General features: G+C 54.0%; 4 protein-coding genes across 4 annotated transcripts; 3 read left to right on the top strand and 1 right to left on the bottom strand.

The window, feature by feature from the left end:
• Window positions 1–681: 681 nt before the first annotated feature.
• On the top strand, window positions 682–1,596 carry B0T26DRAFT_646884 (uncharacterized protein; the record flags this gene model as incomplete). The annotated part of the gene is made up of 1 exon (XM_060437853.1): window positions 682–1,596. The coding sequence occupies one exon, from the start codon at window positions 682–684 to the stop codon at window positions 1,594–1,596; it is 915 nt and encodes a 304-aa protein (XP_060296402.1).
• A 3,639-nt stretch (window positions 1,597–5,235) lies between these two features.
• B0T26DRAFT_751643 (uncharacterized protein) lies at window positions 5,236–6,057 on the top strand (the record flags this gene model as incomplete). The annotated part of the gene is made up of 1 exon (XM_060445408.1): window positions 5,236–6,057. The coding sequence occupies one exon, from the start codon at window positions 5,236–5,238 to the stop codon at window positions 6,055–6,057; it is 822 nt and encodes a 273-aa protein (XP_060296401.1).
• A 2,069-nt stretch (window positions 6,058–8,126) lies between these two features.
• Window positions 8,127–9,289, bottom strand: B0T26DRAFT_740916 (nucleoside phosphorylase domain-containing protein; the record flags this gene model as incomplete). Its single annotated transcript, XM_060443904.1, has 2 exons — window positions 8,127–9,226; window positions 9,283–9,289. 2 exons carry the CDS (start codon window positions 9,287–9,289, stop codon window positions 8,127–8,129), a joined length of 1,107 nt encoding a protein of 368 aa, XP_060296400.1.
• A 106-nt stretch (window positions 9,290–9,395) lies between these two features.
• On the top strand, window positions 9,396–13,348 carry B0T26DRAFT_300152 (uncharacterized protein). The gene is made up of 3 exons (XM_060434254.1): window positions 9,396–9,798; window positions 9,854–12,075; window positions 12,832–13,348. Exons 1-3 carry the CDS (start codon window positions 9,630–9,632, stop codon window positions 12,937–12,939), a joined length of 2,499 nt encoding a protein of 832 aa, XP_060296399.1. The 5' UTR covers window positions 9,396–9,629; the 3' UTR covers window positions 12,940–13,348.
• Window positions 13,349–13,509: the final 161 nt, after the last annotated feature.

Raw genomic sequence — 13,509 nt, 5'->3', positions numbered from 1 at the left:
CGTCCTTGAATTGCCCATGTCGCGGACGAGTCCAGATTGCTCGGCCCAGAAAGGAGAAAAAGCTGGCGGCAGCGTCGCATTGATAGACGGTTGGACCGCGGCGTCTGCCAAGGAAGCATCTCGTCACCCGGCCGGGCGCCCAGTAGGGTCCATTTCCTGGCGGCTCGGTGCAACGCTGCTGGGGGTGCGGATCTGCAGGCTGCCAGGGGGTTGCCATGTTTTGGGTTTATGCAGCAGCAGTGCCGTAATTGCAGGCGTTCAACTGGCAACCAGACGCAGCCATGGCCAACTTGTGCCTTGGAAGTGCCCTCGTCAATAGCACGCCCAATATTGCCGTGTGTGTTATAGGTGACGCGAGTAGGCGCGATGCCCTTGAGAGTCCGAACTGAACCTTTGCCGTCGCACGCAGCCCCTAATCTGGCACCACACTCGCCGTAGTCCCTAATCTCGACTGCTGTTCGGCTGCAGGTCGACGACGCCGGCCTGCATGATCTTACTTGTACAGCACAAGGCCCTACCCCTCGCCCGTTACGCTGCGTGTCTGGGGTCTCAGCACCTCTCGCTGCCACCGCACCTAAGTTTCTGGTGGCCAAGTTTCTGGTGGCCCCTGAGTATCCCATCGTTTTTCCCACTTGTTTCTTCTCACCCGCCCTCGCCATAACCAACTCGAGACTAGACATGATGGGCTCAAGAATAGGGAAGGCTGGCGCCTTGCTCCTGGCAGTCCTCGCCACGCTTGGGCTCGGCCAAGACCGCGGCGACGGCTACTACGGCTACCGGCTCGAGCAGCGCGGCGACCCAGAGTCAACCACGTACGAGACGGCAGACACGGTGCCAGGGGTGCCGCTGCCCAAGCAGCCGGACGTGTACCTAAACGCCAACGTGTCGGTGGGGGAGATCAGCATCGAGGTGGACAACATCACGGCCAAGGTCAACCTGGACGCGCAGGTGCTGAAGCTGCTGCACTTCACGGCGGGCGTGGACGCGAGCATCGACCGCGTCAGGCTGCTAATCCAGAACGTGTCGGCCAAGGTCGAGCTCGAGGCGCGGCTAGGCAACGTGGTGGCCATGGTGGACAACGTGCTGCACAGCATCGACCTCAACCCCATCCTGGCCACGCTGGGCCAGGACGTGTCCAAGATAGTCAACTCGACGCTGAACACGCTGGGCGGGCCCGTCAACGGCAGCTCTGGATCAGGCTCGGCCAACGCGAAGCGGTCCGAGCCGAGCTTCAGTCTCGAGCACAACGTGCTGTACAGCGTCAACGACTACACGGGCAAGACGCACACCAACCGGCGGCTGGCGCAGAACGGCACCATCTTCGACGAGTTCCTCGACAACGACGGCACCGAGCACGGGCGCGCCGTCGTCGGCTACTACGCGCGCGACATGGTCTTCAACGGCCACAACAAGACCATCGCCGTCGACGGCCACGTCAGCGAGTTTGAGCTGCAGTACGAGTACAAGCCCTTCCCCGGCATCGACGTGACCTGCTGGATCTACCTCGACCCCGCCGGCAAGGTCACCCGCACCCAGGTCATTGCCGAGGCCCAGGGCGGCGGCACCAGCACCATCAGCAACGACTCCGAGCTGTGAGGATGACGGAAGGCAGCTGGCGTGTTTGCGTGGCCGTTTGCAGCGTGCAGTGTGCAGTGTGCAGTGTGAGTGTGCAGTGTGAGTGGGCAGTGGGCGAAATTGGGCGGGGTCGGTGCGTTTCCAGCGTGTCTGTGGTAGCGGGACACTGCGGGGTTGCCGTGTCGTCTGTCGAAATTGGCTGCACGGGGTTGGCTCTTTCTTCCTGTAAATAGCGTTCATCAATGTGTCCAAGCCTGGTATCCGTAGTAATTGCGTCTTGGGTTTGCTCGCAGAAACGTAAAACAAGCTCCCGTCCCCAGCGCGCTGGTTCTCGAGCCGAAACGCGGGCTGTTAAATTGCGTTCCTGCGTGGGTGATTGTCATTTGCCATCGCACTTTCCCGCCCGCCACTGATGGGATTCTGGCGATTTCCCAGCACAGCGGTCACCCCCACTGGCCCCACAGCCCGTTGGCCCCCTGCATCAAAGGAGCTTTTGCTCCGCTAACCCCTACTTCAACGTCCCTCAGATGCTCCTTCCGCACGAAACGAGTCATCTAGGAGAAGCCCAACGGCTGAAGGCGCTTCAATGCGAACGTGCCCGGTGCGTGGGGAAGTAATAGGCGGATATGAAGGCGCTGCCGTGATCTTTAACAGACGAAAACGTCGGTTCGCCGTATCTCCAGAGTGCTCCACTAGTTTTAGAACACATTGCTATTTTTCGTTTCAGACGGCTGAGGTAAATACGGTACATGTAACTTAGGCAAGTACCTGGCCGTTTCGCTGCAACGAGGTGGCAGAATATTATTCGGCTAGATATGTTCGTGGTATTCCAACCACGTAGGTGTTCCAACGGGTCAAAAAGTGGTAGTACTACCGGGGGGGGGGGGGGGGTGTAAAGTTGTTCTGATTCATGTTTTTCTCTCTCTGGAACTAAGGTAGGTTCTGCTTGCGACCGGGGTTTTTGTGTGTGTGTGTGAGAGGTCCGCGCGCCGCACGTGCCTACTTGCACGTGCGTACTCGCGCGATCTCTGCTTCCTCCCTGCTAGTGTGCGGTCACCAGTATCGCTATTCCAACAAGATAAACTGAGGACAATTTGGCACTGGTTTGATGTTAAATGACAATGTCCAAGGGAACTTTGAGCTTTGAGATAATTGCCTTGTTTTATTCCAGCTCCAGCAGGCACACACTTCCCAAACTCGGGACAAGCTGTTGGCCCAACTCCAACCTGGTCTGAACCCCCTCATGACGCAGCACGGCAGTTACGATGGCCAACTCCCACCAAAAGGGTAGTTGAGATTCGCACACAGCTGAAGGTCCCAAAAGTCATATTGGTGTAGCCCCGGCCTCTTGACAACAGAATTCCTCTCGTATCCTGCCCCTTCAATTCTACCGCAGTCCTCCGCCGTTCACCACACATCTACACCAATTAATTGCCTCCGGCCACTCCAGGTGCCCCATGACAACCCCAACCAACATGCATCTATCCCACCTCTGTGCACGTAGTCATGCCGTGCAGCCACAAGCGCGCGGCATCGCCGCCACCTGTCGGCGTCAACGTACTGACGAGACTGAACGAAGCACCCCAGCTCACTAACATCATCTCTCCCGTATCTTATTCCGGATGAGGCGTGAACCGCTGGCTGAGTGTCATGCATGTGTCGTGAGAAATGGACAGGTGTCTAGCGACCTTGCTCCGTACGTAGTCACCGGTTGCTATGCGATCACGTCGCCGTGTCTATAACGATCCAAGACCTTGTAGAGTTCGCACTCGGGGCTCTAGAGAGGGCAAAGACTCGGTCCAGCCATGCGAGAAGAGAGACGACTTCCGTGCAGTTTGCGTGGGACGCAACGCTAATCTACCACCATCAAGCGGCGAGCCTAGGATGAAAAAGAGGCTTGCGGGCGGTTTTGACAAGGCCGAATGGCTATTGACTACGATGCTGATGGAGATGCCGGCCGGGGTCGTTATTGTTCTCTGAACGCTAAGATGGCGCCGACATGGCAACGCCGGCCGCCGTCCCGCCGTCCCGCCGTCGAGCATGGGGGCGACCGGGGCGGGCGCCCTGTCGACACTACCATGAGCGGTGCGCGCGGTGAGGGCGGCGAGACAGGCACGGAGGCTGGCGGGAGTACCGGCCCCGATATCGGCAACAGTAATTAAGGCCAGCGCCTGGACGATATTAAGCTCGGGTACGCCCGGAGGGTCACCCTGTTTCTGCTTAAATTTTTTTCATTTTTCTTTTCCTTTGTTTTTTTGGTTTGTATTTTTGGGAGTTCTTTTAGGGTTTTTAGTTTTTTGGGGGTTCATCTCATTCCTTTTCCTTTTCCTTTTCCTTTTCCTTTTCCTTTTCCCTTTCCTTTTCCTTTTCCTTTTCCTTTTCCTTTTCCTTTTCCTTTACGTATTTTTATCTTTCTTTAGCTTCAGATATTTTTAACTACATCCACTACTTTCTCACTAAATTTGACTATTGTCTTAACCATCTAATATGGAACTCGACAAGAGTAATGAAGAGGCTAGTTATCCGGTTTGTAGCTCGGAAACATGTCACTATGGACTAATTATACCTTGAGGACTAATTATACCTCAAGATCAAGGTAGGATGAGCCTAGATATACTCACTCTGTTCAAGATCAAGCGTCGGGGTTTTATTTGCAAACTATATTAGTTTGGTCGCATGAAGCCAATTCCTCGGCCAAAGAAACGTACGTGCATAATAAACTTCTCGGGCCCCTTTGGTTCGGTACTCAGGATATATTCATTAGCACTTCCAATACCCTTCTATTGTCGGAATCCATCGGCAAGCCTATAATCACAACACTACAGCAGCCAAACTTTCTTCGGACGCATCCAATACAATGGCGGGCCTACCGGTTGCTGCTGTCAATCTTACCAGTGAACACAATCCTAAAACACTAGCAACGGAATATCCAAGATCGCAATGTTGGTTGCAGATGCTCCTTCTTGCCGAGCTGAAATTTCCAGGACCGATCCAAGCCATGCCCACGTTGAAGACCACATCAAAGATGTTACTGAAATGCACCCCCTGCTGGCCGCCGCCTACCACAATCGATCAAGAAGCCATCTAGCCAGCCTTCCGACTGCGGTCCTCGTCAAAGTCTTACTGTTTGCCGACCATGTCACACGACAGTGCCTTCGCCGTACATGCCGCGTCTTCCTGGAGCTATTTGGAACTGGCAGGAAAGATGAGATGACTTACAGGCACGGCAGGTTTGCCTACATATGGCTATTATCACGCTGATTGCTCACTCAGGGCGAAAACAAGACGCTATGCTCTATATTGCAAAGAGATAGCTATTGCATCCGTTGTCTGGCTGCTCGCCGGGCAATCGGCTAGGAAGAGAGGGTTCAGATGAGCAAGAGATACCTTCACTGTTCCGGCTGTGAACGGGACCACCCTGCCTGTCTGTTCTCCGCCTCTCAGCGACGCAACGAGGATCAGTCAACTCGATTTTGCATTGGCCACGAAGGGTTTCTTAGGATCTGCAATCACAAGACTGTATCCTGATCGCTTATCGAGTCGCTTTCGATGTCCATTTTCAACCAGGAGGGTGGGAAGAATCATCTCTTTGTCGATTGTGGAGACAGGAGTCACATTTTCCAATGCCAATGGCGGTGGAAAAGCTTACACGGAGTTGCCATGGATGCTCTCGCTCGCGTGATGCGGTGGGGAACTCCAACTCATCCTTGCCTCACCATCGAGTACTTGAAACCCAACAACTTGTATATCACACTCGCCTGGCAGGCACATGTAGCCCTCGCCCGGCATCACGAGGGCGACAAGCCGCTTACGGCGCAAAAACTGCAAAGCCGCCTTGCAGGGCTGCGGGATACACAAGCAAAATTCATATGTGCTGAGGTGGAACGAGGCCAACAGCTCGAGTCAAGATTATTCGACCCGAACCTCTGCCGCTGCCTTCGCTACGCTAGCATGGACAAGAAGTGGCGACACCCTCTAGACGAGACGCTGCTATTGCAGTCGCCCAAGTTGAAAAATCGACCGTGTCACAGCGAACCGACACGACGCTTGGCTCCTCTGCTGCGAGCTCAGATGGACGACCCGAGCGGCCACGACAGAATCAACGCCCACAACAGGCTTCAGAGTGAGCATAGACAGTTCTGGCGCCATTGTGCCGCACGGAAAGACGGCAAGATTGATCCACTGGGCCATGCCGAGCAGGCAGTCGTCGTTGCCCCTTGCATCTCTGGCCGAGACTGGATCGAGGTCAACTACGAGATGACCATGTGTTTGAGACGCGAGCGCGGAGCCCCGTTCATGCCGCTGAGCTGGTTTTACTATCTCGACCCCGACTCGCACAGGCTCACGGAGGACGACGAAGGGCTGGGCGTGTACTGGTGCAAGGAGGAGACGTGCCGGAACTACTACCGCTATGGCCTGTCGAGACTCCACCCGTTCGTCAGGTGGGGTGATTACAGCCAGCCCTGCCCGGAGGGTGAATGATGGTGACCGGTGTTTTGCAGATCGAGCTCGGGGAGGACGGCGTGATAGTTGAATTAGGTTTCATTCATTTTCGTCCATGGTCAATTCAGATGTCTTGTCGCTCTATCTATGCACTCAAATCTCTGAATGGTTGTTAGTGGGAGACTCTCCAAGATTTGAAAGGCCTTAATAACCGACGGCTCGCCCTGAAGGTTTTTCGCTGATAGCCCCTTGTCTGTCCCCGAAATACCTCGGAAAGGCTTTTCCTAGCCGTTACATTTATTGAGTATCTAGGTAGGTACCACGCCAACAAACATTCAGGGATATGTTTGTCTGCAGGGTAGACGAAAACACCGTTGAATTTGCGGCGCACTGTTAACATGACCGTTTCGCCAGCTTCACCGTTGCGGCGGCGGCGCAGTCTATTTAAGGGGAGCTGGGTCTCCCTGTCTGTTGGCAGCTCTCGCTGTCGCAGACATTTCGCAAAAAGCATCCCTACCGAGTCGTCGCGCCAAAATGTCCCGACGCCCCGTCATTATTCTCAGTAAACCTATCAAGTTGCGCAACCACAAAGAGCGACAACGAAAAGCGGACGAGGACGATGAGTTACTCGTAGATGACAATATCGATAGCAAGCGGAAAGTATGTTTTCGTCTGCAAGAAGAGCGGTTTCGCGCATGGCAAACGATGCGGCTGTAAGTAATCTCGCGGGTTATATTATTTGCTCTCGTTGACGATAAAATATTAGATTCGTTGAGAAGTATAAGGGCGAAAACTTTGACCGGATTTGGTTGGGTCTTTGCAAGGACCAGAAACGCGAAAAGACTATCATAAGGTCGTACTTTCGAGATTATGTTGAGTCATCGCAGAAAACCCGCCCAGCCTTCGAGAATGGGGACGATAAAAGCTAGAGTATTTAGACGATTACCAGTACGAAGACCGTAATATCGCATTAGAGGAACTTGGTTGTAGAGGCGCACAACACGATCCTTAGAGAAAAGAGGCGCGACGACCCCAGCACACGTGGGCTGTGGAAGTTGAAGTGGGATAAAGGGGACAGCCCGATAGCTGACATCAGTAATGTAAGGAGAGTCCGACTTCAAGATGGCCTCCCCGTGCTAATACGTTTAGTGGATCCGGTCGGATCTCGCAGATACATTCGGCTTAATACGCGAATCGGAGCTTTCATTCACGAAGGCCGAGACAACATCCGAAGATCTTTTGATGCTCCTCGATACCTTATGGACGCGGGCTGAGGATGTACCTTGTCCGCCTGAGTTCCGTGTCGCACTCCACTGGACGCTGGTCCTCGCAGGCCTTGGATTCCGGCCAGGTTCGTTGATGAAGTTCCGATACGAGCATATCCGTCTTCTGGTCGTCCCGTCTCCAAGAAGCTTGTTACGTCGTGAACCGGATTGCCGACAGTGCGGCGTTTCCTCCTCCCAGCGCCCTCGTAGTGGTAGGAAGCAGACAAGGCGACTTCGATGCTGTCCCTACTCCTCAGCACCTCGGTGGCGATCTGCGAGCGACGATGTTAGACTGCGGGGACATGCGCGATCGGAGGCTGTTGCGGCTGCCAGCATACGGGCTAAAGTTGGAGATGCTGTGATGCAACGGAAATTGCGAGCACGAGTAACAGGAGCTGCTCAAGGATTGGATCGAGAATGCGTCAGCACCATCAGCATCAGTCTTCGAGAGCTGGATGGGAAAGGAACCGACTGCGCGTACACTGTTAGCGGACGATAGCCATGAAGGGACACTGGACTCCGTTGTCTTACCGTTTGTCCTCTGTTCAAGAATTCCCCGTCTTCTTATGTGGATGCGATCGGGACAGCCAGAGACACGTCGACCCCCGTGCTCGACGCGACCTGACGCTGTTGACGAATCTGTTAGATAGGTTCGAGTTTCGCCCAGGAGAGTTCGTCAACGTGCGCGAACGCCGCAGTCTGCGTGGCAGTAGCGCTGCGACCAGGGATGTGGCAGCCTACCTTAACAGGCTTGGAAATGAGAGTACTTGGTCATCACTTCCAGCCATTCCCGCGACAGGATGTAGATAACGGCATGCCAGATAGCTGAAAGTCTGAGTCCCTTCACCATGAATCAATCCTGCCGATGTTCAGGTCCTTCCCTATGGAGACATTGCCAGACCCCGAGTTTTGAACGCCCTGGCCGCGGAAGATGTGTTGCGCAGCTGGACGGTTGCCCATAGACGAGTCGAATCCATGCTGACCGACGGCTGCTGTCGTCGTGGAAGGCTGCAGCAGGTCCACATACGAAAGGAGCTCCTTAGCGCACCCCGCAGCCGCAGCCGCAGCATAATGCTGCCAGGCGTCGTTCTTGTGTGAGTCTGCGTAATCCGAGACGCCCCGGACGGCGATGCACGAGTACTGGGTCGCCATGCCCGCCGCCTCCATCTCGAAACACAGGACATCGCCAACCACCCTCCCATCCATTTCGGCCGTGTTCGGGGCGCTCCGCATGACTTGGTCTCCAGACGCAATAAGCCCATAATGAATCTTGGGGGTCGGTTCACGCAGCAGACGCTGGACCCGTTTTGTCTTGTCACAGAGCTGACAGGTGGCTTGGTTGGGGACATGACGATATTCCAACTGGAAGAGCTCATCCGGCTCTACAGGCCGCTGGTACGAGACGCGAAGATCGTCGCTTTTCTGAAACATGGCCGACAGGAACTCAGGGATCTTGTTTTGCGAAACCCTGTGGTCGGACCGCATAATACCCACAGCACTCCTCAAAATCTCGGGTGGCGGCCAAAGGAATCCTTTCATGACGAAGCCGTCGTCCGTGTTCTTGCCCAGATCGTACTGAACCACGCCGCCATGCTCGCCGTCGGGCACACTCACCACAACGTCGCCCAAGCGAATGTCATTCTTTCCGCTCGGCACGCCTCCTCCGATACCGACCATTAACCGAAGCTCGATCGACGGAAACGTACGCGCCATATCTTTTGCCACCGCCGCTGCCGCGCCCTTCCCCTGGCTGCCGGGAAGGCTGGCAAGGACCACGTTGTGGCCGCTGAGCTCTCCGAGGACATACAGACTCGAGTCGCCTAGCTTTCTGGGCAAACGGGCATGTTCTTTGTCCAGCATGTAGCGGACAGCGCTCATCTCGAATTCTAGCGCGCACACGATACCGATAGTGTAGGCTTCGTAGCCAAGCGACTGGACACGCTCTGCACGCCTGGTTAGGGCACGGTGTTTCTCGGTTGGGCTGACGTAGCTCGTCTACCTTCCATCTTAGTAATTTTATTTCGTACGACTTGGTTCGGGGGTGATCTAGGCTTCAGGACACCAGAGAGATTGACGCTAACAATGACGCGCAGGATAGCAGTTGCTGTAGTTGATGGGTAAAAGTTAAAACCGAGCATCCCATTCCACGAGAGTTCCAGCTGGTGTAAAAAGTGGAGAACTGATGTGGTCTGTGCACCGCTGTATGTGGTCTGTGCGCCACCGTAGGAAATGCCCCGCAGTTTCAATTGGCGCCCAACACTCGATCCCGCTCAGCTTCCTTCAGAATTCTCAATGACCTAACGTCTTTGTACTTGACTACTGCGAAGAGCTCGAGGAAAACCACTCATGGATGCTAAGTCCAACAAGCGCCGGGTTACCGAGGAATCTCTGGCAGAAAACAGACCCTCAAAGCGACCCACAATAGCGGCGGATACTGCTCAATCTTTCTTCGATGGACACAGATTCCAAAACAGTGGAAGTGGGGATATCAAGGTAACTGGGAATGTGACCATAGGTACGGGGTATAGTCTTGCCTACATTTGTAACCCTGCTGCTAACGGACTGCCAAGGCGCTTGGACAGAGAAGCCCGGGGACTGTCTACACGGCCTCTTCGTGACTGATCCGCTCGAGGACAAGAACGCATTGAAGCGGAAAAAAGGAGACCGTGCTCTCGGAACCTGTGAGTGGATACTCCGCACGGAAGAGCTCACTGCCTGGCTTGGTTCCGGCCAGACAGCGGGCCAGGAGAGCGAGACGACCAATGTCCTATGGCTCCATGGGAATCCAGGGACTGGGAAATCGACCATAGCCATATACCTTACCGAGGAGCTGTCGACAGCTTTCTCCAAAACGGACAAAAAAACGCTAGCCTACTTTTTCTGTGACTCTAGCTTTGCGGCACGGAGGGAAGCGACCTCGGTTATCAAAGGACTTCTCTACCAGCTCGTAAAACAGCACCCACAGCTTCTCGATTACCTCTTACCAAAATATAATGAGCGTGGGGCAGAGTTGTTCAAATCCTTCGACGCTCTCTGGACCATATTCATGGCCGCCGCCGCGGATCAGAGCACAGGTCGAAAATACTGCATCATTGACGCGCTGGATGAATGCGATCGAGAATCGCAAAATATCCTTTTGCAACAGCTTGAACGATCCTTTCAGAGCCGAGATGTCTCGTCAAATGTCCGGATTTTGGTCACCAGTCGGCCGTATTCCGAGATACGCGAATGCTTGGAAGGGTTCCCGAACAAAGATTTGGCTTCTTTCTCCGAGAGACAGCAGGATATTGATCTGTTCATCAAGGAAAAAGTGGCAGACCTTGCCCAGAGAAAAAAATACACCGACAAGGTCAAAGGGCAAGTCAGCGATATCCTCAGAGACAAGGCCAAAGGTACTTTCCTCTGGGTTGGCTTAGCCTGTGAGGAGCTCAAGGGTACTGCTTCGCAACGCGCCATCCAAATCTTACAAAGCATGCCTAAAGAACTTGATTCGCTCTACAAGAAGCTTCTTGACACAGCTCTTAACCAGGATGAGGTCAGCCGCGATGACATCCGACGCATCCTGAGCTGTGTAGCTATATGTTCGCGACCACTGACCGTGTTGGAGCTCTCTGAAGCATGCCACCTGCACCAGGATGAAGAGGACGTTGAGACCCGGGTCCAGTTCACACGCGAGCATATCGCGTCCTGCCGCCTAATGGTCATCATTCAGGACGACAAGGTGCTCCTGCTGCATCAGTCTGTGAAGGACTATGTATTTAGGGCTCTTGCTGACTATTTCACTGACGAGCGCGAGGCTCATGCCGACCTTGCCTATCGCTGCGTTGATCTCCTTACCGACCCGGATCAGTCGCGTAACAGCTTCTTGGATTATGCGACTCTGAATTGGCCTCATCACGCACTCATGGCGCAGTCGACATTCAAGGTCGGCTCGCGAGCCGAGTTTTTCCGAATTGATTCTGCGATACGTGAGCAGTGGCTACAGCACCTAAGATCGAAAGGGCTTCCATATTCTGAGATTCCACAGCAATTCTCCATTTTGCACGTGGCTGCACAGTGGGGAGTCTCCGCTCTAGTAGAATATATCTCTCATCCGGATGGTCAGGAACATGTTGATTTTGTCGACGGCTTAGGTATGACGGCACTTGAGATAGCTGCTCGGTCTAAATATCTAGACGTGGTTCCTGCCTTGCTAGGGCTTGGGGGGAAGGTGACTATGCCGGTAGTAGAGGCTGCAGCTGGAAATTACATGAACGGCAAGGAAATAATAACACTGCTTCTCGACCAGCGGGGAGACCAGATCACCATCACCGAAGGGGTGGTGAAGGCTGCGGCTGGAAATTACCGGAATGGCGAGGAAGTAATGGCACTGCTTCTCGACCGGTGGGGAGACCAGATCACCATCACCGAAGAGGTGGTGAAGGCTGCGGCTAGAAATGACAGAAATGGCAAGGAAGTAATGGCACTGCTTCTCGACCGGCGGGGAGACCAGATCACCATTACTGAGGAGGTGGTGAAGGCTGCGGCTGGATATTACGGGAATGGTAAGGAAGTAATGGCACTGCTTCTCGACCGGCGGGGAGACCAGATCACCATTACCGAGGAGGTGGTGAAGGCTGCGGCTGGAAATTACGGGAATGGTAAGGAAGTGATGGCACTGCTTCTCGACCGGCGGGGAGACCAGATCACCATCACCGAAGAGGTGGTGTCTATGATTGCCAAGAGATTTGATAAAGAAGTGATGGTACTGCTTCTCGACCGGCGGGGAGACCAGATCACCATCACCGAAGAGGTGGTGTCTATGGTTGCCAGGAGGTTTGATAAAGAAGTGATGGCACTGCTTCTCGACCGGCGGGGAGACCAGATCACTATCACCAAAGAGGTGGTGAAGGCTGTGGCTGGAAATTACAAGAATGGTGAGGAAATGATGGCACTACTTCTCAACCGGCGGGGAGACCAGATCACCATCAACGGAGAGGTGGTGTCTATGATTGCCAGGTGGTTTTATAAAGAAGTAATGGCACTGCTTCTCGACCGGCGGGGAGACCAGATCACCGTCACCGAGGAGGTGGTGAAGGCTGCGGCTGGAAATTACGTGAATGGCGAGGAAATGATGGCACTGCTTCTCGACTGGCGGGGAGACCAGATCACCATTACCGAGGAGGTAGTGAAGGCTGCGGCTGGAAATTACTGGAATGGCAAGGAAGTCATGGCACTGCTTCTCGACTGGCGGGGAGACCAGATCACTATTACCGAGGAGGTAGTGAAGGCTGCGGCTGGAAATTACTGGAATGGCAAGGAAGTCATGGCACTGCTTCTCGACTGGCGGGGAGACTAGATCACTATCACCGAAGAGGTGGTGAAGGCTGCGGCTGGAAATTACGGGAATGGCGAGGAAGTAATGGCACTGCTTCTCGACCGGCGGGGAGACCAGATCACTATCACCGAGAAGGTGGTGGAGGCTGCGGCTGGAAATTACGGGAATGGCGAGGAAGTAATGGCACTGCTTCTCGACTGGCGGGGAGACCAGATCACTATCACCGAAGAGGTGGTGAAGGCTGCGGCTGGAAATTACGGGAATGGCGAGGAAGTAATGGCACTGCTTCTCGACCGGCGGGGAGACCAGATCACTATTACCGAGGAGGTGATACTATGATTGCCGAGAGGTTTGATAAAGAAGTTATACCACTGCTTCTCGACCGGCGGGGAGACTAGGTAACTATCCCCGAGGATGTGATGGAGGCTGCGGCCGGAAATGAAGGGAATAGCAAAGCGTAGCTGAGTGAGATGTTGAAGGATTCGCCATGAAGGAACGACTGTCTCAGAGTAGACTTGGTATCTGTCTGTTCCACTCGAGAGGAAGCTATTTACAGTCCGGGAAAACTAGTAATCTTTTAAGAAAGTATTTTGGAGGTTCCTTTCAAGGCTTTTCCTTCAGGTATTGTTTTTCTCAAAGTAAGCTACCTGGAAAGTCAGGAAGGGGTCGCTGAATGGTGACTCCGGCGGCCTGCTCGCTGCGCTCGCTATGAAGAAATATAGAACAATGGTTTATTTAGTAAAATATACTTGAAGTATAATTTTTAAATTATTGTTACGAGGGATTCGTGAATCCAACACTCTTGTCCACGATGTGAGGCCCGTATTCCGACTGAGCCGGCTGGCTATCAATTTGGCTTATCGCGAGGTTTCTTTCAGCGGGGCATAGGGTGGGAGGCAGCGTGTTCGA

The sequence above is a fragment of the Lasiosphaeria miniovina genome, assembly GCF_030549165.1.
Source record: "Lasiosphaeria miniovina strain SMH2392-1A chromosome Unknown B0T26scaffold_4, whole genome shotgun sequence".
In the NCBI taxonomy this organism is placed as follows: Eukaryota; Fungi; Ascomycota; class Sordariomycetes; order Sordariales; family Lasiosphaeriaceae; genus Lasiosphaeria; species Lasiosphaeria miniovina.
Note: the sequence above shows the minus strand (reverse complement) of the source record. Positions and strands in the feature narration are given on the sequence as shown.